Here is a 27328-nt window from a genome sequence, read left to right as displayed (position 1 = left end):
ATGGATTTGAACCCTGTGCCCCTCTAACAAAAAGATTCAAAGCAAGGGTGGGTAACCAGTGGCCCTCCAGATGTTTTGGACTACACTGCAACTCCCATCATCCTTAACCATTGGCCATGCTGGCTGGGGCTGAAGGGAGATGGAGTCCAGCAACATCTAGAGGGCCATCCCCAGTTTAAAGAAATCTGACCTGGCCTTAAGGTTGTATGTTATTATTAAACCTGCAAGCTTATTATACATAAAGTTGTATCCTATTAAAATCTCATCCAACAGCCACTGATGTAGCTCCTCTCCCACCCTGGGTTCTTACCAGAAATTGACACCATTGATTCTTTTAGCTTCCAGTGTGTTTCAAAAGATAATTGTGGAGAAAGTGCTTTGTTAATAACATTGGTACTTTTTAGCTGTCTTGCTACTGGAGAACAAAGAACAGGTCCCTCTTGTTCATTTTCATTATTAGACTTCTCCTTTAGTAGGTTTAACCTTTTAAAACCTTGCCTCAAGCCTAATGGGATTACTCTAGTTACTATAGCACTTTATAGGTAGGGCGGCAAGGTGATTGGGCTTGGGTGAAATCAGCCAGTAAAACTGGTCCCGGCATGAAGAATTCAGTGGTGGAAAAAGCATAATTTGTTGAATTATGGCGGGGACAGCCAATGTGGTGCTTTCCAGATGTTGTGGACTACAACTCCCATCAGCCACAGCCAGTGAAGCCAATAGTCCAGAATTATGGGAGTTGTAGTACAAAACATCTGGAGGGCACCACATTGGCTACCCCTGATTTATGGCCATTGTGAGCCTGCACAAGAGGTCTGAGAAAAAAGTGGGCAACTCTTATAAGTCTCATTTATCTCTCTACAACACCTTGAGAGCAAGTCACTCGTACTCATATTCCAGAAATAGAATAATTGCAATTGAGATAAAGGGATTTCCTCAAGACCCATCCTGTGCATTTACATCTGAATTTGGAGTTGAACCTAACTTGATTCTCTCAAGTTCCACTATAAAAACTCTACAGTGGCTTGTGCATTCCTTTTTCTGCTGTGAAGTGGTGCTTAACTCTTCATCTGTCAAGCCTCTTCTGTAGAGCTGTCATTTTGCAACTGGAGATTCATTCTGTAGCTTTAAAACTACCAGTTAGGCAGCAGAGGCAGCTTTTTCGGCCTGTTCCTTCTCCAGTCCTGCCATCTACCTTGTATTTGGCCTCACATATTATATCCATGGATACTGCCAGGCAGGCAGAAGTGTGGTGGTGGGTAGGTGGCAGGTATGAGGAAGAAGTGGGCAGGAGAAGAAACCACAACCTCTGCATCTCTTGCTTAATTGGTGAGTTGTTAAAATCACCATGTGAATCTCCAAGTTCAGATTTGGCAACTCTGTTTTGCTGTCTACGGGCAGTTCTGCTAACATTCTTTATAGGTCTCCATTTCTTCTGGCAAATGCCAAAGGTGAAGTGTACACACACGTGTGCACACAAACACATTTATGCTTACACATGTTCATAATCAACTTCCACCCTTGGCAAGTGATTACAATTCACTAATAGGCAAAAAAACTTGCAGCTTAAGAACGTACCTAGAGCCAACAGATATTTCTATCAAACTTCTTCTCCCAGGCATTTTAGCATGTGTTTTAAATTGTTTTTATATTGTTTTAAATTTTAAAATTGTGTTTTAAACTGTTTTTAAAATGTGTTTTAAATTGTTTATTTGTTTTAATGTTTTTGATTGCTGTAAACCGCCCAGAGAGCTTTGGCTATGGGGCGGTATACAAGTGCAATAAATAAATAAATAAATAAATAATAATAAAAAAAGCTGGGACATTGGGCAGCTATAGTGAATGCACCAGGGGAGCAGGAGACCTGACCTCCTGTCTGAGATATTGGACTGCCCTACAAATTTGTCAAAATGCAACCACAATTTGGGTTGGTCTTTCACAGTCCACAATCCGCTTCCTGTGTAGCTTGGAAGAATTTGGTACCATGTGCCTCTGAGCATATGGTGAGCGGTGGCAACATCTGCAATCAGCCCAAATAACAGAAACAAGTTATGTGCTGTGCTGATCTTGTTTTAGCAGGGAGGAAGCAACAACATTAAGACAGTTGATATAGTTCAGATAGTAACTTTAAATATGTTTGATTTACTTTGCAATTTTAGTGAAGTTTCCTATAGTAAATTAACCTGGGAGAGGAACAGGGAGGGGAGGAGATTGGGTGGGTGGGCACTGGACAGAGGGGAAGCCCCTTTCCTTTCCAAAAGGAAAACATTGTTAAGAGCATCATTCTTTTTCAGCATTTCCACCACTTTTTTATTCTACAGCAGGCACATGTAGTCTCCCATCCAAATTTAAACCAAAGCTGTCACTGGTCACATTCACACCAGTGTAGTTAGTGAAGGGTTCTGTGGATTGCTAGGAGAGGCCCCGTTCCCCTCACAGAGCTTCAATCAGAGCAGCTGACCTTTCACAAGCTACACTTCCTAGGATTCTTTGGGGGAAGATGACTGTCTAAAGTGAAATAAATGTCTGGCAGAGGTGTGGCCACTTGATTAGCCAAGCCAAACAGCTGTGAGTCTGGCTTTTAGAACACTGACAGTTGGTTCTTACTGAGCATGCCTGATGTTATAATAGACTCCAATGTTAAATTTCTTAAATTAATTAAAAATCATCCATGCATTCTTAAAACTTTTTTTAACTTTTAAACTCCAGAAGATGAAGGTCAGAGTATGGGGCAAGGTCACTAATAGGATTACAGGTACTCTGTGAACATGGCTGATTTTTAATTAATTTCAACAAATAACAAGACCTCTGACAGAAAAAAGTCCAACAGGGGTTTGGATTTTTCCCCTCTTGTTTTACACTTTGAACTCTGGATTCTCTCTAGTGTTTTGTGTATCGCCATGAAAACCTAGAAGGTTGTTAAGCAAGCATTTCTGAGTTCAGGACTATAAGTTTTGTAAGGTTTTGTTTTGAAATGTGCTTATGGGAAGCATCAGAATGGCACGGGGGTACTTTCAATTTAACATTGCAGAATGCATAAAAGTCATGCTGCCTATGGTATACAGCCACTCATGGCTGTATAATTAATCATAAAACAATCCATTTGTAGGCACACACACACACACACACACACACACACTTATGCTTACACATGTCCATAATCAACTTCCACCCTTGGCAAGTTATGAGAATAAATCATAAAACAATCCATTTGTACGCATATAGAAGACAATTGCATAATTATGAGCAGCGAAGGTGGATTACTTAGGGACAAATCATGCCAAACCTGATTTCCTTCTTTGAGAATGTGGTTTGTAATTATAAAACACAGTGGTTTTGTAATATATCTTAATCCCTGCTAAGCTTTTCAAGACACAATTCCACATGGCATCTACATAGTAAAATGGGGACATGCTCCAGCCCTTCTGTAATGTGATTGAAGCCTTGAATTGGGGGCCCTAACCAGCTAACTTTTACTCAGAGTAGACCCATTGAAATTAATGGACCTAAGTTAGCTATACCAAAATTAATTTCACTGGGTCTACCCTGAGTAGAACTAGCACTGGATACAACCCTGGGGTTTCCAATTTGCAACCTGGAGAACAAGTCCACGGTTTGAAGGAAAATGCAGTTGGTGGCTTCAGAACATATACCGAATCAGATCTAGCTCAGTTTGCCAACACTGACTGGCAGAAGCCTTCCCGGGTTTCAGCTAGGATGTTTTCCAGTCTTGCATGGAGCTGCTAGGGATTTCACCTATGACTTTTTGCATGCAAAGCATGTGCTCTGTGCCACTGAACTACACCTCCAACTCTATCCAGACTAGCTCCTTCCCCAGTCCTGTCACCCAGGGCAAAACAAGAATCTGGCTTGTTCTAGTAAGTGGGAGCTTTGGGGCTTCAAAGCAGGCACTAGAAGGTGATTCTTCCACATTGTGCCATGGCAGCCCTACTATTAAGTCCTATTCGTTTCAGTGGGAGAGTTAAGCCTCTCCCAAGTCCAAATCAAATGTACGATGCCTGCTCTACTGCACAGACTCTTTGTCCATGGGAGATAGCAGATTTGCTCTGGCTGAGATCAGTGACCTCCCGGTTTGCACAATACATTGATCACAAGTATGCCAGGACAGCTCCTGGGATCACAAAAAAGCAGCCCAACAACACATCTGAAAAAGGAATATAAGCTATGGCTTATATCTATAGGAGGAGGAGCCAATCATGGTCCTGTCCAGTTGTTGGGGACTACAGCTGCCATCATCCCTGACCATTGCCTATTCTGGCAGGGTCTGGTGGGAGTTGTAGTCCAAACATCTGGAGGGTACCACATCTGTTGGCTACCCTGATCTAGGGGATCTTGCTGTTCCGTTAACGATTATATCGTTTAGTTTCTTTCCCCAACCCAGGTGGTAAGAAATTTCAGTGGGCAACTCTTTTAGAGTGAGAGAGATCCAGAGACTTAACAGCTTTTTAGTAATATTTGCTTCTTGAGTAGGAAAGGAGAGGGCAGTGGGCAAGTATCCAGGCCGTCTTACTATTTAGAGTACAAGCAGACATTGTAAATACCTACTATTAGCAACCAGCCTTCCTTCCTTTTTAATCTTGTACCCACCAGTAGCTAACCACTAAAGAAGTATCTTTAATAGCTTTGCTTACAAAAGACTAGATAAAGTCAGGGAAGGCCTGTGGCTCAGTGGCAGAGCACCTGCTTTGAATGCAGAAAGTCCCAGATTCATTCTCTGGCATCTCCAGATAGGATTGGGAGAGGGCCCTGCTTGAACCCTGGAGAGCTGCTGCCAGTCAGTGTAGACAATATTGAGCTAGATGGACCAATGGTCTGACTCAGTATAAGGCAGCTTCCTATGTTTCTAGGACTAGGAAAAACTGTTATTTCTCCATTTCAGAGCAGTAAAACTGTGGTGCGGAACTTGTGATCCTCCAGAACAATGGTGCACCTTGGACAGCTCCTTGAAAGTTTGAATTAAAACCCAGAGTGGATTCTACTGCCCCACTGACATGGAGCCATAAGCCTCCATTGCTCCAGAGGTGGTTGGACTCCAGATCCCATCAGCCCCAGCCAGCATAACCAGGGGCTCTTGGATGACACTGATTATCTTGATCCATTTCAATCCGGTTTTAGGCCCGGTCTTGGCACCGAAACAGCCTTGGTCACCCTGTACGATGACCTTTGTCGGGAGAGGGACAGGGGGAGTGTGACTCTGTTGATTCTCCTTGATCTCTCAGCTGCTTTTGATACCATCGACCATGGTATCCTTCTGGGAAGACTCACGGAGTTGGGAGTTGGGGGTACTGCTTGGCAGTGGCTCCGCTCCTACTTGGTGAGTCGTCACCAGAAGGTAGTGCTTGGGGAACATTGCTCGACACCCTGGACTCTCCATTGTGGAGTCCCGCAGGGATCGGTCCTGTCCCCTATGCTTTTCAACATCTACATGAAGCCGCTGGGTGCGGTCATCAGGAGTTTTGGGGTGCGTTGTCATCAGTACGCTGATGACACGCAGCTCTATTTCTCCTTTTCATCCTCCTCAGGTGAGGCTGTTAACGTGCTAAACCGTTGCCTGGCCGCGATAATGGACTGGATGGGAGCTAACAGACTGAAGCTCAATCCAGACAAGACTGAGACGCTGTTGGTGAGTGCCTTCTCTGCTCAGATAGTGGATGTTCATCCTGTTCTTGATGGGGTTACACTCCCCTTGAAGGAACAGGTTCGTAGCTTGGGAGTTCTTTTCGATCCTTCCCTGTCTCTTGAGGCCCAGGTGGCCTCGGTGGCACGGAATGCTTTTTACCATCTTCGATTGGTAGCCCAGCTACGTCCCTATCTGGACCGTGACGACCTCGCTTCAGTTGTTCATGTTCTGGTAACTTCTAGATTGGACTACTGCAACGCGCTCTACGTGGGGCTGCCCTTGAAGACTGTTCGGAAACTACAGCTAGTCCAGAATGCAGCGGCCAGATTGTTGACGTGGACCAGAAGGTCCGCTCATATAACACCTGTTCTGGCCCGTCTGCACTGGCTTCCTATTTGTTTCCGGGCTAAATTCAAAGTGCTGGTTTTGACCTATAAAGCCCTACACGGCATGGGACCGCAATACCTGGTGGAATGCCTCTCCCAATATGAACCTACCCGTACACTGCGCTCAACATCTAAGGCCCTCCTCCGAGTGCCATCCCATCGAGAAGCTCGGAGGGTGGTGACTAGAACCAGGGCCTTTTCAGTAGTGGCCCCCGAACTGTGGAACAGTCTCCCCGATGAGATGTGCCTGGCGCCGACGCTACTATCTTTTCGGCGCCAGGTGAAAACCTTTTTATACTCCCAGGCATTTTAAAGTGTATTTTAAACAGCATTTCCGTATTTTGGATGTTGTTTGGTTCGTTATTGTTTGTTTGTTTTGTTTTTTATTTATTTATTGTATTTATTGTATTTATATATTGTGCTTGTTTTTATCTTTTTGTACACCGCCCAGAGAGCCTTCGGGCTTAGGGCGGTATATAAATTAAACTAAATAAAATAAAATAAAATGATGGGGTTGTAGTCCAGCAACATGTGGAGGACCACAAGTTTTCCATCTCTGCTATCATATCCAGACTTGCTTTGAGCAGACCAATTGAAATTGATGGTAACGTAAGTTAGTTATCATTACTAGCAAGTCCCATTGATTTCCGTGGGTCTACCCTAGGCATGGCTAAAATTGGATTAGGGATGATCGGATCTGTCAATTTTGATTTTTTTTCTGTTTCTTATTTTTCCAATCTTAAATTCAGATTTCCACATTACTTTGCAATTTTTTTAAAGTCCCCATGAAAATTCATCAGCATTTTAGTGCACATTTCTCCTTTTTGTATGCAATTTAGCCTACTATACATATTTTTGCAAAGCAATTTCCCCTAATATATGCATTTTTGTAGGTTGTTTTCACAAATATATGCATATTTATGCATACTTTACCCTAGTATATGCCTTTTTGTACACGTTACTTGGCTTACATTGGCTGGTGTATTGCAACATTCAGAGAGTTTTGGTTTTGGTTTCAGAAAGTGCAAATTAAGTAGGTTCACCTTTAAATGCAAAGTCAGTCCCAGTTTGTTCCCCTATCCCTTAACTGGATCCAGCCTTATCATTTTATGTCTTACCACATTCCTTTGAAGACATTCCGACTTTGCACTGGATCTGTACAGATGGTAAAAATACAGCCCACAATTTCACACTCCATATCTCTTTTGTGTGGCATGCATTACAAACTTCTAGTTACACAAAATATGACCTGCATGCACATTCATGCAACATGGGTAGATGTCTGCATGACTGCCCAATTGCACAAACGCTTATTAACTGCACACCCATTTTGCACCATGCACGTGATGTACGTGCATAATAGCCATATTTTTAAAATCATAACTGCAGCGTCTGTCCAAATTGTATCATTTGTACTCTTGTTTGCACAGTGGTACCAGCCAAACTGCCTTATATGCAATGGGAAGCAGAATTCATATCCTGCACCGGAGGATAGTGCAAGACAAGGTTATTCTAGCCCCCACACCAAATCATCTGGGGTTGCCTATTTGGAATTTTCTCTGGGTCTTTCCACATGCCTACACACGTGTCCCCCCCCCCCGCAAGCTTCCTCTCCTCTTTGTTCTGCTGTATGCTTCAAAACAAAAATATTCTCCCCCTCCTTCCGAGACTGTTGGCCACAAGCCTTTCCCTTCCTAGTGCCATCTGCTCCGAATCTATTCCTTCCGAGGCTTGCAATGTACTCTCTTAGCAGTGACACCTGCAAGGAGCCTTCTGCTCTACCAAGGCGTTGTGTAGGATGACACCCGCTCTTCAGATGGCTTTGTGGTTTCAGAAAGAATTAATTAGGCACAGGAGAGAGGGTGGTGGTGGTGGCAGAATGGAAAACTATAGAGTCACTCTCTGGAGGTAAGTATTATTTGAGGAAGGACCATAGCTCAATAGTAGAGCATTTGCTTTGCATGCAGAAGGCCCCAGGTTCAATTCCTGGCATCTCCAAGTAGGGTTCAGTGAAGTGCCATGCACACTGATAGTGCCATATCAATAATAACAGTAGTAGTAGTAATGATAATAGTAATGGTGGGGAAGGGCTGTAGCTCAGTGATAGAGCTTTTGTTTTGCAAGCAGAAAGTCCCAGGTTCAAGCCCTGGCATCTCCAGGTAGGGCTAAGAATGTCCCCTGCCTGGGACCCTGGCAACCTGCTGCCAGTCAGTGTAGACAGGTGGTTCCCTAACTCCCTCCTCCAAGAACCACTTGAAAATTGCTGAGGATCTTGCTGGACCACTTAATGATTTTTCTGCCTACTGTAGTAATTGTAATGTGCTGCGCCAGGTGTGATGCGATTTTTAATTGTATATTTATTGCTTCTTTTATTTCTTATATATTGTATTTTATTGCATTACAATTTGACTTCCATGAAATTCAAATCATAATACCATAAAATGCAATATAAGAAGCAATCAAATGACAATTAAAATCAATATGAATACTGGATGCTATGGATGTGCCATTTCCTGTCTTCAACCACAAATCCACAATCATGCCACGGACCACTTGAATAAAGCTTGTGGACAATGGGTGATCCATGGCCTATAGTTTGGCTGGCCCTGCTGTACTGAGCTAGGTGGACCAATGGTCGGACTCAGTATAAGGCAGCTTCCTATGTTCCAGAGAGGGCTTGGCTGCTGATTGTTAGTCACTGAGGTAACCTCAGAGGCAAGGGCTCAATTCAGGGAGGGCACAAGTTCAGGCATGGTTTTTTTTCTATCTCTTTACCTGAGATCCTGGAGAACCTCTGCCAACCAAAACAGACAGTGGGATGGATGAACCCATGGTCTGACTCAGCATAACACAATGCCATATGTTCAGGTACCTGGTAGTTATACCAGACCCAGCCAATCCAGAGGCTTCATAGTGTCAGCCAATTGCAGAGGACATGGGGCTGATGGGAGCTGAGGTCCAAAATATCTGGAGGTCACCAGGTTGGGGAAAGCTGTTGAATATCCTTCTGGGTCAGAAGGGGACTCTGACAACTCAATAAGCAAAGCCTTTCTCCATCATCAGAATGTTTGACAAGGAGGATGACTACAGCAGTGGCAAGCAGCCTCCAGGCATCTCACCCTTGTGACAGTGTGGCCACTCCCAGACTGGATTTTGGTTGTTGTAAACCTACCCCTTTTTGATGTGTCCCTCCTTCACCATCCCATCTTTTGCCTGTTCCAACCATAGGAACCGAACCAGCCGGATCATGGAATTGTTGTCCACCCCGCACAGCATAGAGATCAACAACATTACATGCGACTCATTCCGGATCTCCTGGGCCATGGATGTTGGAGACCTGGACAGAGTTACCCATTACTTCATCGACCTGAACAAGAAGGAGAATAAGAACTCCAACAAATTCAAGCATCGGGTGAGCCATTACCTCAGTGGGGTGCCGTAGCCTACAGCAGATGTGGGGAACCTGTGGCCCTCCACAGATGATGTTGGACTACACCTGCCATCATTTGTGATCACTGACCATGTGGTTGTCCGAGGAGGTCCACAGGTTCCTTACCCCTGGCACATAGGGTGGTAGAGGACATGCTGTTATTGAATATTATTGAATACTCATATGTCTATTCCATAATCCCTCCAGTTAATAAGAATTATTTCCCTTTTGCTCCAGTTAGCCCATGCAAACTTAGGTCTTTGTCGGAAGTGGTTGGTTCAGAGGAGGGCAACAAAGATGATCAGGGGACTGGAAACAAAGCCCTATGAGGAGAGACTGAAAGAACTGGGCATGTTTAGCCTGGAGAAGAGAAGACTGGGGGGAGATATGACAGCACTCTTCAAGTACATGAAAGGTTGTCACACACACACAGAGGAGGGCCAGGATCTCTTCTCGATCGTCCTAGAGTGCAGGACATGGAATAATGGGCTCAAGTTGCAGGAAGCCAGATTTCGACTGGACATCCGGAAAAACTTCCTAACTATTAGAGCCATACGACAATGGAACCAATTACCTAGAGAGGTAGTGGGCTCTCTGACACTGGAGGCACTCAAGAGGCGGCTGGACAGCCATCTGTCGGGAATGCTTTGATTTGGATTCCTGCATTGAGCAGGGGGTTGGACTTGATGGCCTTGTAGGCCCCTTCCAACTCTACTATTCTATGATTCTGCGATTACCAACCATTAGTGATAAACAATCTGATGCCTTTCAGAAGTGTTGGACTGTCACTCCCATCTGCACCTGCCAGCATGGCCAATAACTCAGGAATACTAGGGGTTGAAGTCCAACACATATGGAAGGCACCAGGTTGCCTTCCCCTAGCCTGCCACTAATTCTTAATTGTGCACCTGTTTCTATATTTTTGAGCCCACCTCTGCATCTGGCAATAACTCGATCTCTTCTCTGGAAGGCTGTAAGTATTGCTATACTGGTTTAAAATTTCATCTCCCAGGAACCCTGGGAATTGTAGTTTTATGAGGAGTGGCTCTTGATCATTGACAAATAATTCTTGGCAAACTACAACTCCCAGGATTCTCTAGACGTAAACCCTGAAAATTAAACTGGGGCCCCATCCATACTATGCATTTAAAGCAGTGTTATACCACTTTAAAAGTCATCACTATCCCCAAAGAGTCCCAGTAGTTTGTTAAGGATGTGGAGAGTTGTTAGGAGACCCCTAATCCTACACAATTCCCCGGGTGGCTTAAAAAATCAATCCCTCTTCCTAGGGAACTCTGTTTTAAATATATAGTGCAGATGGGGCCTGGTACAGACCCACTATAGATAGATTATATAGTTAATGCCCTGTATGTGAAAACTACCAGGGGCAAAAGAAAACAGTTTGACACAAAGTCAGAATGGGGTATATTGCTTAAGATACTGAAATCCTAAATCCTTAAGATACTGGAAATGTCAGTTTCAAATGTAGGTTGCAGAAGGAGGGAGAGAACCTTTTCACTTTCTCAGTCTTTAAAACCTTTAGCCCAATAGAGTAATTTTAGTCTATAGTACTTACAGCCAGATCACTCCAGACCAAAAAGACATGGGAAACATTTTTCAGCTGCTTTATCTTGTGGGCAATCTTTCTGAGCCCATGTGCCAGTATAGGGGGCAGGCCCAATGCTGGCCAGGTTAGGCACTGGCTGAAGGCCCCAGGGGCTTTGAAGAGCCCCATATTAGTCTGATCCACCATTCTTCACCCTTGTGCCTGGCCCCTGAATGTTTTTCAGCAACGGACATCTGTGCCACTCTTAAATGGGAGGCAAACTCATCTTCCATCCTCAGTGGCCGTCTGCCATTTTAAGTTATTCAGAGTGTAATGCTGTGACACACTGACCTATGAAACATTTTGATTTCATGGATCTACAGTCTGGGTAGGTCTAATTTCACAGATTTACAGGCTGTGGCATTCCATTTTGAATAACTTGAGGTGTTGGATTGGACCTGAACTTAGGACCTCCCATTCACAAATAGTGGTGCCCGTCCACTGCTGAAGCGCTGGAGGGCAGTCAGTGGTTCAGCCCCCAAAGCAGCAGCAGAGAAATCATGCGGCAGGAGTGTGTTGAGGAGCTGTCATTGGCACCAGCCTGAGGGCCCTGACAAAATCTGGCACTAGCCTTGGTCTACAGGCAAAAGTGGCCAGAGCAACTGATGTGACTTACCTTTGTACAGTAGACCACATTCCAGCTATGCAAAAGCCAGAGAACTCCATACATCTACTCACATCTCTCCATCCAGGCATGCAGGAGGCATTATCACAGGTCAAAGAGCACATCCTGGCCAGGCAAAAGCACTCAAGGAGGGTGTGTAGAGCAGGGCTGGTCAGGGGTGTAGTCTCGGGAGAGTCATGAAGGCTGGATAGAGAAGGGAACTCCTTTCCGCACATGAACCTGCTGTGTGAGGACTAAATCTGATGCATGCCACCTTTGGTATAAGGGGACAGAACAGGAGAAACAAGGCTTTCTCCTTATGATAAAACAGAGAGGGCCAAGATGCTTTAAAGGCTTTTTTAAAAAGTGTCTCCCTTATGATGAGAAATCAGTATGGGAAAGGAACACTTAAAAAGTGTCTTTTTGAACAAGGCTGCAGAGTCGTGAAATGCGTTACTCACATCTTTCTCCTTCTGAAATGGAGTCCCTAATTTGGATGCTGTTTAACAGGGTGGGTTGGTTGCTATGGCAATGCTACTTAATGTTTAACATTAATTTCCTCACACACACACACACCACTCTTTCGGTTAGAAGGTTTTCTCCCTCTCTTTTTTGCCAGTCTCCCGACTCTTCAGCATTTGCCGTTGTCACAGTAACGGCACTGCTTTACAGAGGGCTTTCCATGGCCTGTTGACTTGGCAATGTTCTCTCTTACAAACAAAGATTTTCCAAGCACTTGCATTGCTTGTTTATCAAAACAGGTTGGTTTGTTTAACCCTCTGTTTAAGCCAAGGCCTAGTTCTGTTTAGGCCTAATTCTCACAGAGCTAGTAAATCTGTGTCCAGACCATGCCACTTCAGACCACATGACCAAAGGCCCCTTTCCCCTGGCTAGGAACACTCCAGGATTTTGTTCGGTGTGCATTTTCCTAAACTAATATGCAGATTGGAATGCAGCTATCCTTTGGTTTTTGCACTTTTCTGAATGTTGCGATACAGTTCTCAGCTTTAAAAAATGGACAAAAATGTGTCAAAAACATACAGTTTAGGGTAAAATGCATTAAAATGCATGCTCTTTTGAACCACACAAAATACCACCATTAGCAGATTCATGTGGATTTTAAATGTTGTTTATTTATTTAACAGGATTTACATAGTTCTTAATCATAAAAACCTCTAAGCAGTTTTGATATAAAATACATTAAAATTTCTGATAAAATCACATATTAAATATACGTTACCCCCAAAATGTCAAAATGTAAATAAAATCAACAGCTTTAAAAATATACATCATAAAATAAAATTACATTTTAAAATGCATGTCAGATTTATACCTGGGTAGTCTTGCCTAAACAAAAATGTTTTTAGTAGGCACCAAAAACAGTGAAGGTGCCTGCCTAATAATGTTTTGTAAATCACTTAGAAGCCATCTGGGCATAATAATAATAATTATTATCAATGGGCAGGGAGTTCCATGTGGAAATGGAACCCTCTTATGAATGAACATATGCAGAACTGACACAGCCTAGAGATAGACTGATCTGTCCATTCCTATCCCTGACATGCTAGTTTTCTATATGTAGGGATTTATTTTATTTCTGTGGTGTGCAGGCAGATTTAATAATGTGAGCCCTCCCCATAATCTGGTAAAGTGGCACAGTCCAGATGCAGATTTACCAACCCAACAAGTCCTTAGCAGTAGCTTTGTTTTACCCACCATGGCTCTTGGAATGAGGGCAGAGAGGTGATAGAGTAAATTTGGGTTCTAAAACAACAGGAACTGTTTTGAAACCTGAGTTTTAAAAGTGTAAAGAGCTGCATATTAGTCATTTTTAAACTGGTGGAGGATGGGAGGAACACAGCACCAGTAAAATGCGGCTGTATTTCAGAGAATTATACTACTTTGCTCATCAATAATTACTGATAGCAATAGATATTGCAGTATTTCACAGTAATGCAGTACTGTTTTAATGAACACTATAGTTCTCCATGCTTTTAATTTTTACAGGGCTCTCCATCTGGGAGCACTGTAAGTAAAAAGCCTGCCAATGTTCATCAAATGAAAATAGGTACTCACTTTTTACAGCACATGTGATAGCCGCTCTTCAGTGCTTCAAGACAAGACACTGATGTAGAGGCAGGAAAACTTTACAAAACATGTACTTTTGCACCATCTAACAAACACCTATTTTAAGGAGGGCTGCAGCATCTAGTACTGGCCTGCAGAGGGTTGGCCGCTACTGGCTAGATCTGTTTCCCCACCTGTAAATTCTAGCGCAGCATTGTCTACTCTGACTGGCAGCAGCTCTTCAGCATCTCAGGCAGGTCTTTCCTATCACTTGCTACCTACCAGGGATGGAACCTAGGACCTTCTGCTCTCCAATTTAGCTCTGGGGTCCCTCCCCACACCATGCTGGGTTGGGGCCTCCCAGAAAGTAGAATAAGTTTATAAGAGGGGCCCAAGTTCAGAAACTTTGAGAAACGCTTATTTGATGGCCTTGAGAAAGTTGTTTCATTTTCATGCAGATCTCTAGCTGCTGCAGGTTATACTTTTCAAAAAGTAAGCAAACATTAACAAAATTGTTAGATTAAGTCCCCAAAATTAAGGAAGTTCAACCCAAATAGTCAGATAGTACTAGGTACAAATTTAAGGATTACTACCCATAATTCCAGTAACATAGCTATTGCTGGCCACTGTTGGAGGCAGTATGCTTCTGAATAGCAGTTGTTGGAAACCTCAGGAGGGGGAGAGTTCTGTTGCACTTGGGTCCAGCTTGCTGGCTTCCCATCAGGGTGTCTGGTTGGCTACTTGGAGAACAGGATGCTGGACTAAATGGGCCATTGGCCTGATGCAGCCTAATCTTCTTATGTTCTTAGCATAGTTTACTATAATCAGAGGCACACAGACTCCACTATCCTGCAGCAGTAAGCACAGAAAGCTGATTAAGGATGCACATTAGAAGCAGAAATCTTTCCCTATTTCAAGGGTCCAGTATCTGAACACAATAATGTATTTTAAGAACATGTACTTTTTTATTTATTTATTAATTTAAACATTTATAAACCACAATTTCATATAAAATATCACAAGGCAGTATACAATCTAAACTCACAGTATTGCAGTAAAAACAATTTAAAATTTCACATCAGTAAAAGCTGGTGGGCAAAGAATCTCAGGTTTGAAACGTCTGTCTGAATAATACAGTTTTTGGAAGACAACTCAAAATGACTCCTGCTGAACCTCTATTGGCAAGGAGGTCCACAGGACAGGGCCTGCCACCCTAAAGTCTTGGCCCCTGGTAAAGCCTAGCCAAACTTCAGGGGCATGTGGAGCCAAAGTGCCCCATCAAAAGATCTCAATAATCAAATCCTGCTTGATCACAGGGGCCAACCAGATGCCTGTGGGTGGGAAGCTTGCAAGCAGAGCCTGAATCAACATCACTCTCCCCATTTGTGATTCCAAGCAATTGGTATACTGCCTGTGACAGTGAAAGTAGAGCATTTTCTGGATAACTAAACCAAACCTCCCAGTCATCCAGCTCTGCCCTGTTGATATGATTATTAGTGTTGTTATGAAAAATGAACAAAGAAAAGAATCACAGCAAAAGCTCTTAAGCTACACTGTGGTTGGTTTGCTTGCTTTTGGCAATTTTAATCCTGAATTAATCTAAGAGCAGCCCTTTTGATTTTATTAAATTTTGCCCCTAACTCCCAGCCCTAATTAATCACTCTTCCCTCCTGCCCCACCTGAAAATGATGCCTCTTGGCAGACAGTGTTTCTAGATGAATGTGTTTTGAAAGTGCCAGGATGCCTCAAAGCAGCTAGCTGAGTGTTGAGGTTCCTAGCATTCCCCCTTCAGAAGCTGACCACCATTGTTCTAAAAAGAAATCCTTCCTCCTCTTGGAGTTGAACTTGGGACCTTCTGCATGCAAAGCAGATGCTCTATCACTGAACTTCTGCCCTTTGAACGATGAGCATGTCATTGTAGCTTAAGATACCCCAAAGCCAGGGAAGGGAACCTCAGGCCCAGAGGCAAAATTTGGCCCTCCAGGTCTCTCAGTCTGGCCCTTGGGACTCTTTCCAGGCCACACACCCCAAATATTTCTGCCTGGCTGGAACGTGTCCTTAAACTCTGATAATGTCATACAAAGGTAAAACTTGCATTAGTTGCTCCACTCACTTTTGCCTCTGCTCCGGCCCACTACTGGCATATGGCCATTGGAAGTTTGCCCAGAAGAGAATGCGGCCCTCAGGCTTCCGAACCCCTACCCAAAAGTATAAGTCGAAATTCATCAGATTTCCAGATTGCATTCCAGGAGTGCCTGGGTTTCCTTGGACATTTATTTATTAAAACATTTCTGTCCTGTGTTTCAACCAAGAACAGGTACTGTAAAACCACCTACAACAAATTATTCAAATGGAATTCATAATAGACAGCAGCTACTAAACAGCAAAAGGCAGCTGGCTGTTTTAATTGTTTTGCTTTATTACATTGTGATTAAGAAGTGAGCTGATTTTGTTTAAATCTACTGTTTAAAAATAAGCTTTTAAAAAAAACTTTATTTATTTTTTTTTCTTGAAGGCTGTGGGATATTTTGTTTAGTCTACTATGTTATGTTTTTTCCCCTTTCTTGTACATAATTTTATGTGCAAGGTTTATACCATGTTGATACTAAAGAAGATGTTTTGTTCAGTTAATTGTATTTTATCAGTTGTGGTTTTTTGTATCAGATGTTTTAAGATGTTTTGACTTATGTTGTACACCGCTTAGAGTTTTATTTAAATATAAGTGGTATATAAATTGAATAAATAATAATAATATTAATAAAATACCATTGAAGTCTTAGACTAATTAGAAAAAAAACCCAGTAGGCACCTGATGACTATGTGGAGAGGCCCCAACTCTTGAGCAGAGCCTCTGAGCATAGCTTGCACTGAACATCAGAAGCTGTCAAGTCTGACCACTTGTCCACTGTACCCAGTATTGTCTACTTTGACTGGCAGCAGCTCTACAGAGTCTCTGCCAGAGGTCTAACCCATCACCTTCTTTCTGATCCTTTTAACTGGAAATGCCAGGGGCTGAACTTGGGACAGTCAAGCAAGGCACGTGCTCTCTCCTGCGGAGCCATGGAACGTCATAGAGGATCTTAACATGTAGGTGCTTTCATATGGGAGCAAGCAGATCATTTACTATCTTGGTCCCAGGCCATCTATGGCTTTCAAGGTTAAAGCTAGCACTTTTTATTGTGGTTTGGAAAGAAACTGATAGCCAGTCCAGATTTTCAAGCACTGGCCTCAGTTCTGTGGCTCCCTATTAATAAATGTGTCTGTCAGATTCCAAACAGTCTGTACAGGTAAGCACCCGCCTGCTCTCCATCTAATGTTATGCATAAATAAATGCAGTGAAATCCAAGGTTCCTGAATGAGAAGTTCTATAATGGGACCTTCTACATGGTGTTTTATTCAAGAAGGAAGGACATGTTTGCCTCTACACAGTCAGCCTTTTCCCTGTGGTACTGGTGTCCCTTAGTTAAAACAACTTTTGGACCTGAACAATATTTCCTCCAGCTGACCTTCTCCGCTCTAAGAAAGGCCTTTACGGCCTTACGTTTTCAAACGATGCCCTCCGTTTTTTTGGAGGGGAGATACACAAAACGCCCTATTCATCCAAGACTGCATTTGTGAATCTCCTGAAGTGGAGGATATTGTGCACTATTTATTACGATGTGCGCTGTATACTGCCCCTAGAAGGAAATTCCTCGCCGCCATTCTATTTTCTTTGAGAAGCAGACCACCCTTGGAGCAAACTTGTGTTCTTCTTGCTGCTTCCGATCCATGGGTAACCCTTCAAGTGGCGAAATTTGCCTTGGCGGCTGGGAAACTGAGAGCCGGACATGTAGCAACTGTGGGTGTATGCCCGGGGCCTGCCTCTGATTAGTCTATTTTAATTATAACCCTTTTGGCTTTTCTTAATCTATTTTAGACATTGTGTGATCCTTTGTAACAGGAGTCTTTTAAAGTGTATTTGGCTCTATTTGCCTTTTGATATTTGTTTGATTGTACTATATTGGGATGGCCATTGGCTACAAACAGTAAAACTTATACTTACACCTACATGGTGGCTCCCTGATTAGACAGTGCCCTTCCCTCTAAATTATAACTGGCACCTACCCCTTTCTCATTTAGATGCCAGCTTAAAACAAAGCTATTTATTCAAGCCTTTGGGAATCTTTAATGTTCAGCTGGAATGTTTAGGTATTTGGCAGTTTTATGATGGATTATAATGTAGATTTGTATTTGCTCGACTGTTGATGGATGGTTGTTTAATTTTGATTTTTGATTTCCTCCCAGTAATTATTTACTTTTTCATAATGGCAAGGATTCTGTATGAGGAGTATCTTAAAACAATAATGGGAAAGTAGTCCATTCTTCATTATTCAGAAGAAATAAACAATAATACACATTTGATTCATTCTTTTGGGTTCTCCAGAAACTGATAAATAAGTAAATTATTTTAGGTTCTCTGTAATTCATTTGGGCCATTGTTCAGTGGTGGAATGTCTGCTTTGCATGCACAAGACCCTGGATTCAGTCCCCCACATCTCCAGGCAGGGCTGGGAGAGACTCCCTGTCTGAAGCCCTGGAGAGCCACTACCAATCAGAGTGATCTGCTGAGCTAGGTGAACCTGTGAGTCTGACTCAGTAGAAGGCAGCTGCCTATGTCCCTGTGTTCTCCAAAACTGATAAAAATAGGAAGAAACAAGGAAAGGAGAGGAAAATAGACCCCAAAAAAAGGAACAGGAAAGGATTTTTTGTTTTGTTTGTTTTAAAAAGAATTATTAAATTAATAATCAAATGTTCCAGCACAACACGTGGCTGAACTGCATTTAGTACCTCATTGTTCCAGGAATAATGGACAGGCTCCACTCCTGTGAAAAGGAATCATTTTGTTGTTTTCCCTATTCTTTATTCTTATAATATTAGTAGTAGTTTTAAATGAAGTTTTTATTCTTCCCTGCCTTGAGATCTCAAGGTAAAGGGCAGGCTGTACATCTGTTAAATAAATAAAAAATGGAGGAGAAGCTTCCTTGGAAGCTAGCTTCCATGCCACAGCCAAACTCCCCTCAACATGTGCAGCACTGGGAGAAGTGTCGGGAAGTATGTGTTCTAGAACATACTTTCAGTTTGCATGGGATGACGGGCAGGCCCAACAGTCCTGGCCAGCGTCCTCTATGGACTGAGATCACACTCTAAAGTATGTCCCAGAATCCTCTGCTTCACTGAGGAAAGAGTTCCCCTGACGGTGGAAAGTATGGAGAATGTAATTGTTCCATTATGGATAACGAAAAAGGAAAGTGATGGAGCAGGACGTGCACGTCTTCCCTGACTTCTCTAACTTCATAGACCAGCCTTTGTCAGCTGTTGCCCTTCAGATGTTTTGGACGACAACTCCCATAACTCCTGACCATTGGCCAAGATGGCTGGGGCTGATGGATGTTGTAATCCCAAACATGTGGAGGGCAACAGGTTGGCAAAAGCTGTCATAGATTAAAAGATGAAATACAGCCTTTTATAAGGCTGGGAGGCTGTACTGTGTCCAAATCTGACCAACCCAGCATTGAAAGAAGAAGCCCTAATGTATATCCTTGGCATCTCCACAATCTCTTCCCTTAGCTAACTGTGCGGTGGTGGTACCTACCTAAAACTCCAGGGCCCCAAATCAAGTTTGATTCTCAATGTGGCTTGACTCTTTCCTTTGAGCAGGATGTCCCTACCAAGCTGGTGGCCAAGGCGGTTGCTCTGCCCATGACTGTGAGGGGTCACTGGTTTCTAAGTCCCAGGACAGAATACAGCGTGGCAGTGCAGACGGCAGTGAAACAGAGTGATGGGGAGTACCTCGTGTCTGGATGGAGTGAGACCATCGAATTCTGCACAGGGGGTGAGTGTTCAGCAGAAGACCTTGAGCATAGTCGCCCCAAGGCAGATGGGGCACTGCTGAGAGAACCACATACCCCAGGGATGGGCTTAGTATGTGCTAGAACCAGGGTAGCTAATGCGGTGCCCTCCAGATGTGTTGGAATACAACTCCCATCAGTGTCACCTAGCCAATGGTCAGGGATGATGGGAACTGTAGTCCTAAACATCTGGAAGGTACTGTTTTGGCTATCTTTGTACCAGAAACTAGGCTTTTAGCATTGCATCCCCAGCCCTCTGGAATCAATTAACAACTGAAATTAGACAAGCGGTGTCTTAATATTTAGGTGGCTATTGAATACATTTTTGTTTAGGAAGGCTTTCCTTGAAGTTTGAACCAGTCATTTTAAGGAATACTAATAGCAGAAATTGTTTTATTGCTTTTAATTTATAGAGTTGGTAATCTTTTGTATTTTTTACTATTTTATCTTGTTGTACACTGCTTTAGTACCTTTTGGTTGTAAAGCAGTTTATAAATCTGCAAATAAAATAAAACTGTGAGGCAAGGTGAAGCAGCAGCCTCATGCAGTGGATTTTATACTCTTTGAGTATGGTAATGTGGGAGATAAACTCAGTCTAAACCATGCAGGCAAAGCCCACTGAGTAGTTCTTTTTTGAAAACCCTGTTGACATCAATGGGGGTTGTTTGGGACCCTTGACACAGGAAAGCCAGTGGGGTTTGGCCTCTTCAAGAACAGTTGCATCTAGTGGCTCCATGTCAGTGGAGCAGCTGAATCTGCTCCAGATTTTCTTCCGAGCTTTAGTTCTTGAAAGTTCGGACTAAAACCCGGAGTGGTTTAAGAAATTCTCCTTGAATGTTTGAGTTTTCATTGTAGAAAAAGGAAACGTCTGTCTTTTTATGTGTGAAGAAGTTATAATAGGGTTGGAGAACATTTTGCCCTCCAGATGTTGCTGGACTCCAGCTCCCATCATTCCTGCCCATTGGCCGTGCTAGCTGGGGCTGATGGGTGCTGGAAGAAACCAACAAAATTGGAAGGCTGCAAGTCGCCCAACACTGAAATATAAGGGAAAGCAAGGAGGCAGGATTCCATTAAGAAATCAACTTTTTTCCATCTTCCAGTATTCTGGCCACTGAGGTACTGGGATAACCTACAAGGCACGAGGCTCTTACTTTTAAGAGAGAGTCTCTCTCTCTCTCTCTCTCTCTCTCTCTCTCTCATGAGAGCTTTTTCCTCCAATGCAAATGGCAAGCATGGGGGCCCTGATCCAGCCCCCTCTACCCCCATGTCTTGGCCCCAATCCAGATCAATTCCCCACCCTCACTCTTGCTCACCTGCAATTTACTTTTTAAAGCATTCCATCTATTTTGTCCTTACTGCCGTAAAATTCATGTCAGATATACTCTGGCTTTTCCCTACAACTGAATTTCCTCTCTGCTGTATGGTTTCTCTATTTACCTGCAAGTGGCTGTGTAATGGTAAATTTTAAAGTGCAACAGAAACCATGGCAGCCCCTATAAATAGGCTGAAGAGAAAATAATAAGTCTTACTATTGCTTGTGGCATGAGAGAAGTCCTGTGCATAGTTACCAGGGAGTAAGCACCATTGAACTCAGGGGTGCTTCTTTCTAACTGCATAGGCCCAATTTGTAAGACACACTGAGCTTTAATGAAAGATCTTCAGCCAACTGAAATTAGAGATGTGAAAATGTAAATGTACTGCCTTCAAGTTGATTCCGACTTATGGCGACCCTACAAATAGTGTTTTCACAGTAAGCGGTATTCAGAGGGGGTTTCCCATTGCCTTCCTCTGAGACTGAGAGGCAGTGACCAGCCCAAGGTCACTCAGTGAGTTTCATGGCTGTGTGGGGATTTGAACCCTGGTCTCCCAGGTCGTAGTCCAACACCTTAACCACTACACCACACTGGCTGTCAGAGATGTGAAGGCCTAGGGGGGAAAAAGTGGAAAAATTGAGAAAATCCATTTTTTCCCATTTTTTCTGTGAATTTTTCCTGAAAAATGGGGGTGGGTGGGCTTTTTTACCCTTTAATTTTTCCAGATTTTTTTTTCAGGCCTTCACATCTGTGGCTGAAATGCAACTGTTAGCTTTCAATTAGAAGTGCAAACATTCTTGCAAAGGAGTGGGAACCCAATCAAAGAAAAGGAAATAAGTATCCTTCCTCTGCTTATTTTTCCTTATTCTCTGACTTTCTCTATGCTAAACTGTCACAAACAATAGTAACACCTAAAAGCCTCATGATCACCTCTTTCTCTTGCCAGACTAAGGAGGGTCTGTTAATTACCACCTTGGTGCTCTAGCAGATGACATCATCTCTGCTCTGAAACAAAATGCTAGATGGGTGCTCCCCTGCCTTCTCCTTCCACAGCACCACTGCCTGCAAGCTGGTGACTTGTCCAAAAACACTTGGGTAGCCTCAGAAACCCTACGTACCTGGAAAGGAAAGGGAATGGTGTGCAATTGTTGCATGTTTTGAAGTTAAGGACCAAGTGAAGAGAGTCTTCAAAAAACAAAACGGGCACACTTGTTTGCGCTGGCTAAAAGGCAGGGCCTGGGCTGATGAGAGCTGGAACAGGCTGAGTGGTGCTGAAAGGTTGTAGATCCAGATTTCATGATGGAGCAGTGCTGCTGAGTAGGAGGCAAAAGGCGTGGCATTGCAAGACGCCCAGAGGAGGAGGTGACAAAGCAGGAGAACAGGCTGGAGGCAACAAGGGGAAGATCGGGAAGCCAGGTGTGGTGAGAAGGAGGGGGGTGAATGTGGGGCCAGAGGAGGGGGAGGTTGGCTATGCACCAAACAATCAGGAGGTAAGAAAGCTACCCTGTAAAACTGCTGCATCCCTTAATCTTCCCTGCAGACTATGCTAAGGAGCACTTGGCCCAGCTGCAGGAGAAAGCCGAACTCATTGCGGGGAGGATGCTCAGGTTCTCAGTCTTCTATCGGAACCACACCAAGGAATATTTCCAGCACGTCAGGTGAGGGCCTTCAAACCCCGCAGCTGCGATGGGCGCATGTGAGTGAGAGCCCAAGTGACAAAATTGCTGATGAGTGCTGGAAACCCTAACCCATACCCGCACAAGATGCCGTGTTCTATTGTCACAGATGTTCTTTGTCCAACTCCTCTTATTCTTTCTGACAGTTGCACTGGGAAGATGGCATCAGAAGGTTGGATTTGGCCCTGGGGGCCTCAAGTTGCCGACCCCAAAGTTTATACTAAAACCTCCCTTCTGGTCTGGTATCAGGGCTCATAGAAAGTGGTCCAGCCAGTACTGGGAAGTCCAGCCATAGCCTCCCATTTGTCATGTTTACTAGTAGTCTTATCTTGAAGGTAGAATTAATTTCAGAGTGTCCACCAGAGATTGAGAATGCAAGACATGCATGTGGATTCCTGATAGCCTCTTGTTTTGATCACAGAGCACCCATTCATTGTACTACAGTTTTATCACATCCTTCCTCCAAGGAACTTAAAGAGCAGTATGCATGTTCCCCTACCCTTCATTTCATCTTCACAACAATCCTGTTAGGTAGGTAAGGCTCACTGAGAGTGACCTACAGTCACCCTCATGAACTTCATGGCTGTGTAGGAAATTGAAGCCAGGCGTCCCTCGGCCTAGCCTTAACACTGTAATCACTATGCCACACTCTAAGAACATAAGAAGAGCCTGCTGGATCAGGCCAATGGCCCATGTGGCCCAGCATCCTGTTCTCACAGTGGCTGGTCAGTAGCACATGGGAATCCCACAAGCAGGACTTAAGTGCGTGCGAAGAGCACTCTCCCCTCCTGCGGTTTCCAGCAACTGGTATTCGGAAGCATCCTACCTCTACCTATGGAGGCAGAGCATGGCCATCATGGCTAGTAGCCATTCTTTTCCATTATGAATTTGTCTAACCTTCTTTTAAATCTATCCAGTTGGTGGCCATCACCGCCTATCTCTCAACACATTTTTTTAAATTACATTTTCCTCCTGCCCTTCTTCCAAAGAGCTCAGGGCAGGACAAATCTCTCTTCTCCCCCCCCTTTTTATCTTCACTACAACCCTGTGAGGTAGGTCAGGCTAAGAGATAACTACTGACCCAAGGCCACCTAGCGAGCTTCATGGCTGAGAGGAGATTTGAATTCAGGTCTCCAAAGTCCTAGTCTAACTTTTTAACCACTACATCACACTGGCTCTCACTCCTCTTTCCTGAGCTAGGCTAGGAATTTGGAAGTGGTAAGGGATGGGGTTATTGGTTGCTTCATCTGCTCCGGAACATGTGTTGTGCAGTGGTCAGAGTATTGGACTCTGACCTGGGAGAGCAGGGTTCATATCCTCACTCGGCCATGAAGCTCACTGGGTAAACTTGAGCCAGTCACCTGTCTCTCAGCTGTCATGACCTACCTCACAGGGCTGTTGTGAAGAAAGGCTGGATATACAGGAAGTGTAAAAAAAATAAATGCATATTGAGCAACCGCTCCCACCGTCCTGGGGTCACTTGCTGTAATTGGGAGGCAGTGATCCCCAGCAAGGGCATAGCTGTGAAGCCGTGATAACCCTCTCCACATTTAAGCCCAGACCCAGCTGGCTGCCCCCTTGGCTGACTGTCTGTCTCTCTCCCTCCCGGTCAGAATGCACTGCGGGAATGTCATGACGCCATATCTGAAGGACAACAGTGGCAGCCACGGCTCGCCCACCAGCGGCATGCTGCACGGCATCTTCTTCAGTTGCAACACGGAGTTCAACACAGGCCAGCCCCCACAGGACTCCCCTTATGGCCGCTACCGCTTCCAGATCCCTGCCCAGCGCCTCTTTGGCCCCAACACCAACCTCTACTTTGCGGACTTCTACTGCATGTACACAGCCTACCACTACGTCATCCTGGTGCTGGCACCCAAGGGCTCCCCCGGAGACCACTTCTGCCAGGAGCGTCTGCCCCAGTTGGACATTACCTGCAACAAGTTCCTGACCTGCTGTGTGGAGGACGGGGAGCTCATCTACTGCCATGCCCAGGATGTCATCCTGGAGATCATCTACACTGAGCCAGTTGACCTCAGCCTAGGGGTGTTGGGGGAGATCAGCGGCCATCAGCTCATGAGCCTTTCCACCGCCGACGCCAAGAAAGATCCCAGCTGCAAGACGTGCAACATCAGCGTGGGGCGCTAGAGACTGAAGAGGGGTGGGGTGGGGTGGGGAGGGGAGGGAGGTGGTGCAAAGCACGGATGTGAAAGATCTCTGCTAAGGTGCTTGGCTGTGGATGTGGCCAGCTGGGAGCTGTTGGTTCCTCGCAGCTGGGGCCAAGGGGGATGTTAGAGCAGTGGGGCCTTCACCACATCTCACCAGCCCTGCATCCAACTCTCCGTCTTTTGCATGTTTCCTTAGCCATCAACTAGGGAGAGATGGATGGAGACACCTTTACAGGGCCCTGCTCTTCCAGCAAGATAAACAAGTAGGTCAGATTGTGAATGGGTCAACCCTAGATTTCCTTGGTTCTCTCTGTAGGGAGAAAAACCACTTGCCTTCGTCCCCCTTGCCCCACTCACACTCAGTAAGGGACATTTCAGTTTGCACACACAGCAAATACTCTGGCCAGTGTGATAAATGATCTTGCCTTCTGAAACAGGTGATCCTCAGCGGAGCCCTTTTCTGCTTCTCTCTCACCCCATTGCCACTGGCCCCTTTGTTTATGCCATCCCATTTCTCCTACTGCACCTCCCAAGGGGCCATGCTTTCTGGGTTGTCTTCATCTAAAGCAGGGATGGGGAGTGGCACTCCAGATGTTGCTAGACTACAACTCCCATCATCCCTGACCTTTGCCCATGCTGGCTGTATGGCTGATGGGCATTATAGTCTAACCATAACTGGAAGGCCACAGGTTCCTCCTGACCCCTGATCAACGGCATTCTCTGCTCACTTGGGCAGTGGTGGCTCGTGGTTCCATGCCAGTGAGGCAGTGGAATCTGGTCCGGGTTTTAGTCCGAACTTTCAAGGAGCTGTGCAGCACACCTTAATAGTTTGGGTTAAAACTTGGAGCCGATTCTACTGCCCCACTGGCATAGAGACACCAGCTGCCTGCGCTTGGGTATTGTATGCTTCTGAGGGAGAATGTCCCCTCTTGGGGAAGCTCAAATCCTCAGTTGGCATAAACACCACCCCCTCAAGCAGGTTTTGTGACATGCAGAACTATTCTGTGGTCTACATGGGAAAAGGGCTGCCGGAGAGAGGCCTGGGGATGGTGCCATTGGCTCCTGGAAAGGAAGGGCGGTTAAGAGGTCCCAGGAAAGAGAATCACAGGTGGCTTCTTTTCACTTCCTCAGGGAGTGGCAGCCCTGTTGCTTCACATCCTTTATGTATTTTGATGAACTAAAAGAAGCGGCAGGGGAGGGGGGAAAGAGAGTGAGGAAAGAGAGAGAAACAAGTTCCTACAGGCCTTTTGGCAAGTTTAGTGGAGGACTGGAATGCTAGTGGTGGGTGGCGGCTGCCCAGGTGTACCCAGCAAGCCTCCCCTCTCTGTCACGCAGCTAAGCCTTGCCTGGTAGCTCACCTTATCTGGGCTGGCAGAGAAATCCAATTGGCCCACATTGGCCTAAGCTGCGTGTCCTCATCTGATGTCTTTTGAGGGTGGTGGGGGAAAGAGAGCTGCTCCTTCTCCCTGCTGGAGTATGGAGAACTGAGGCCAAGGGCCAAGCGACATGCAGATGGATGCAGCTTCACCCAACAACAGGCTCAGAGGTTGTGGCATAATAGGGGGAAGGGGCTGCATCACCCTTTCATCTGCTGCTCTTCTTTGCTTCCCATGGCTGGAGGGGGGAGGGTTACGCACGTGCTTCCACCACCACCCCAATTCCTTTGCTCCCAACTGCAGCTCTCTTGAGGCTGCTTTTGCCGGCTGGGAGACCCTTGCAAACCTTGGCCATGTACAGCCTGCATAACGTAAAGTGACTTAGCTGAGACCGTGCAGCTAGTCAGTGGCAAAGGTGGGGTTTTAATATCACCAAGGCCAAACTTCCTATCTGCTGGACCGTGCTGTCTGCCTGCAGCCAATTTGTGGCTAAGCAAGTGGTGCACTTGCTGCAGCTAAGAAGAAGAAACTAGGAGGGATGGGAAAAAGGGGAAGATCAGCTTGGCCTGAGAGGTGTTATCAGTTCATTTCTGGCCTCTCCCCAGCTCCGCTCAGTCTCAACATGCCCATTACTTCATTCAGGCATCAGGAACCTGCTCTGCTGAGACAGGCTAGACCTGCTCCTGGCAGCTGCTTACTCCCACCTCTCTTTTCTGTGCTTCAGGCTCGGGCCACCTCTTTTGATTTGTTTGGGTTTTCTTCTTCGTGTGTGTGTGTGTGAGACAGAGACAGAGAGAGAGAATATGCATATTTTACCTTCCAAGAGAGCTGCTTGCACACCACTTCATTTTTACTCAGGGCACTGAGAGTGTGCTTGGCGCAAAGACAGGATAGCACAGCCATTAAGAATGAGCTTTGGTGGATCAGGCCAAAGGCCCATCTAAACCAGCTTCCTGTTCTCACAGTGCCTCTTGGAAGCTCATAAGTAGGACATGAGTGCAATAGCAGTTTCCCCAGCAGTGATTCCCAGCAACTGGTATTCAGAGACCTGCTGCCTCCAATAATGAAGGCAGAACATAGTCATCAGTGCTAGTAGCCATTGACAGCCTTCTGCTCCATGAATTTGACTAATCTTTTAAAGCCATCCAAGTTGGTGGCCCTCACTACATCTTGGGA

General features: G+C 44.9%; 1 protein-coding gene across 3 annotated transcripts in view; it reads left to right on the top strand.

Moving 5' to 3' along the window:
* The window catches only part of PHYHIP (phytanoyl-CoA 2-hydroxylase interacting protein), a 68653-nt gene extending 43888 nt beyond the window's left edge, over nucleotides 1-24765 (top strand). For all 3 annotated transcript variants that reach the window (XM_061592790.1, XM_061592789.1, XM_061592791.1), the window contains exons 2-5: nucleotides 9253-9436; nucleotides 19429-19603; nucleotides 22473-22590; nucleotides 24222-24765. In XM_061592790.1, coding sequence (XP_061448774.1) covers nucleotides 9272-9436; nucleotides 19429-19603; nucleotides 22473-22590; nucleotides 24222-24756 — 993 coding nt within the window. In that variant the 5' untranslated portion in view covers nucleotides 9253-9271 and the 3' untranslated portion in view covers nucleotides 24757-24765. The remainder of the gene's footprint in view (nucleotides 1-9252; nucleotides 9437-19428; nucleotides 19604-22472; nucleotides 22591-24221) is intronic.
* The last annotated feature ends 2563 nt before the right edge of the window (nucleotides 24766-27328 follow it).

The sequence above is a fragment of the Rhineura floridana genome, chromosome 12 (genome assembly GCF_030035675.1).
Source record: "Rhineura floridana isolate rRhiFlo1 chromosome 12, rRhiFlo1.hap2, whole genome shotgun sequence".
Classification (NCBI taxonomy): Eukaryota; Metazoa; Chordata; class Lepidosauria; order Squamata; family Rhineuridae; genus Rhineura; species Rhineura floridana.
This window is presented reverse-complemented; position numbering and strand designations above follow the sequence as displayed.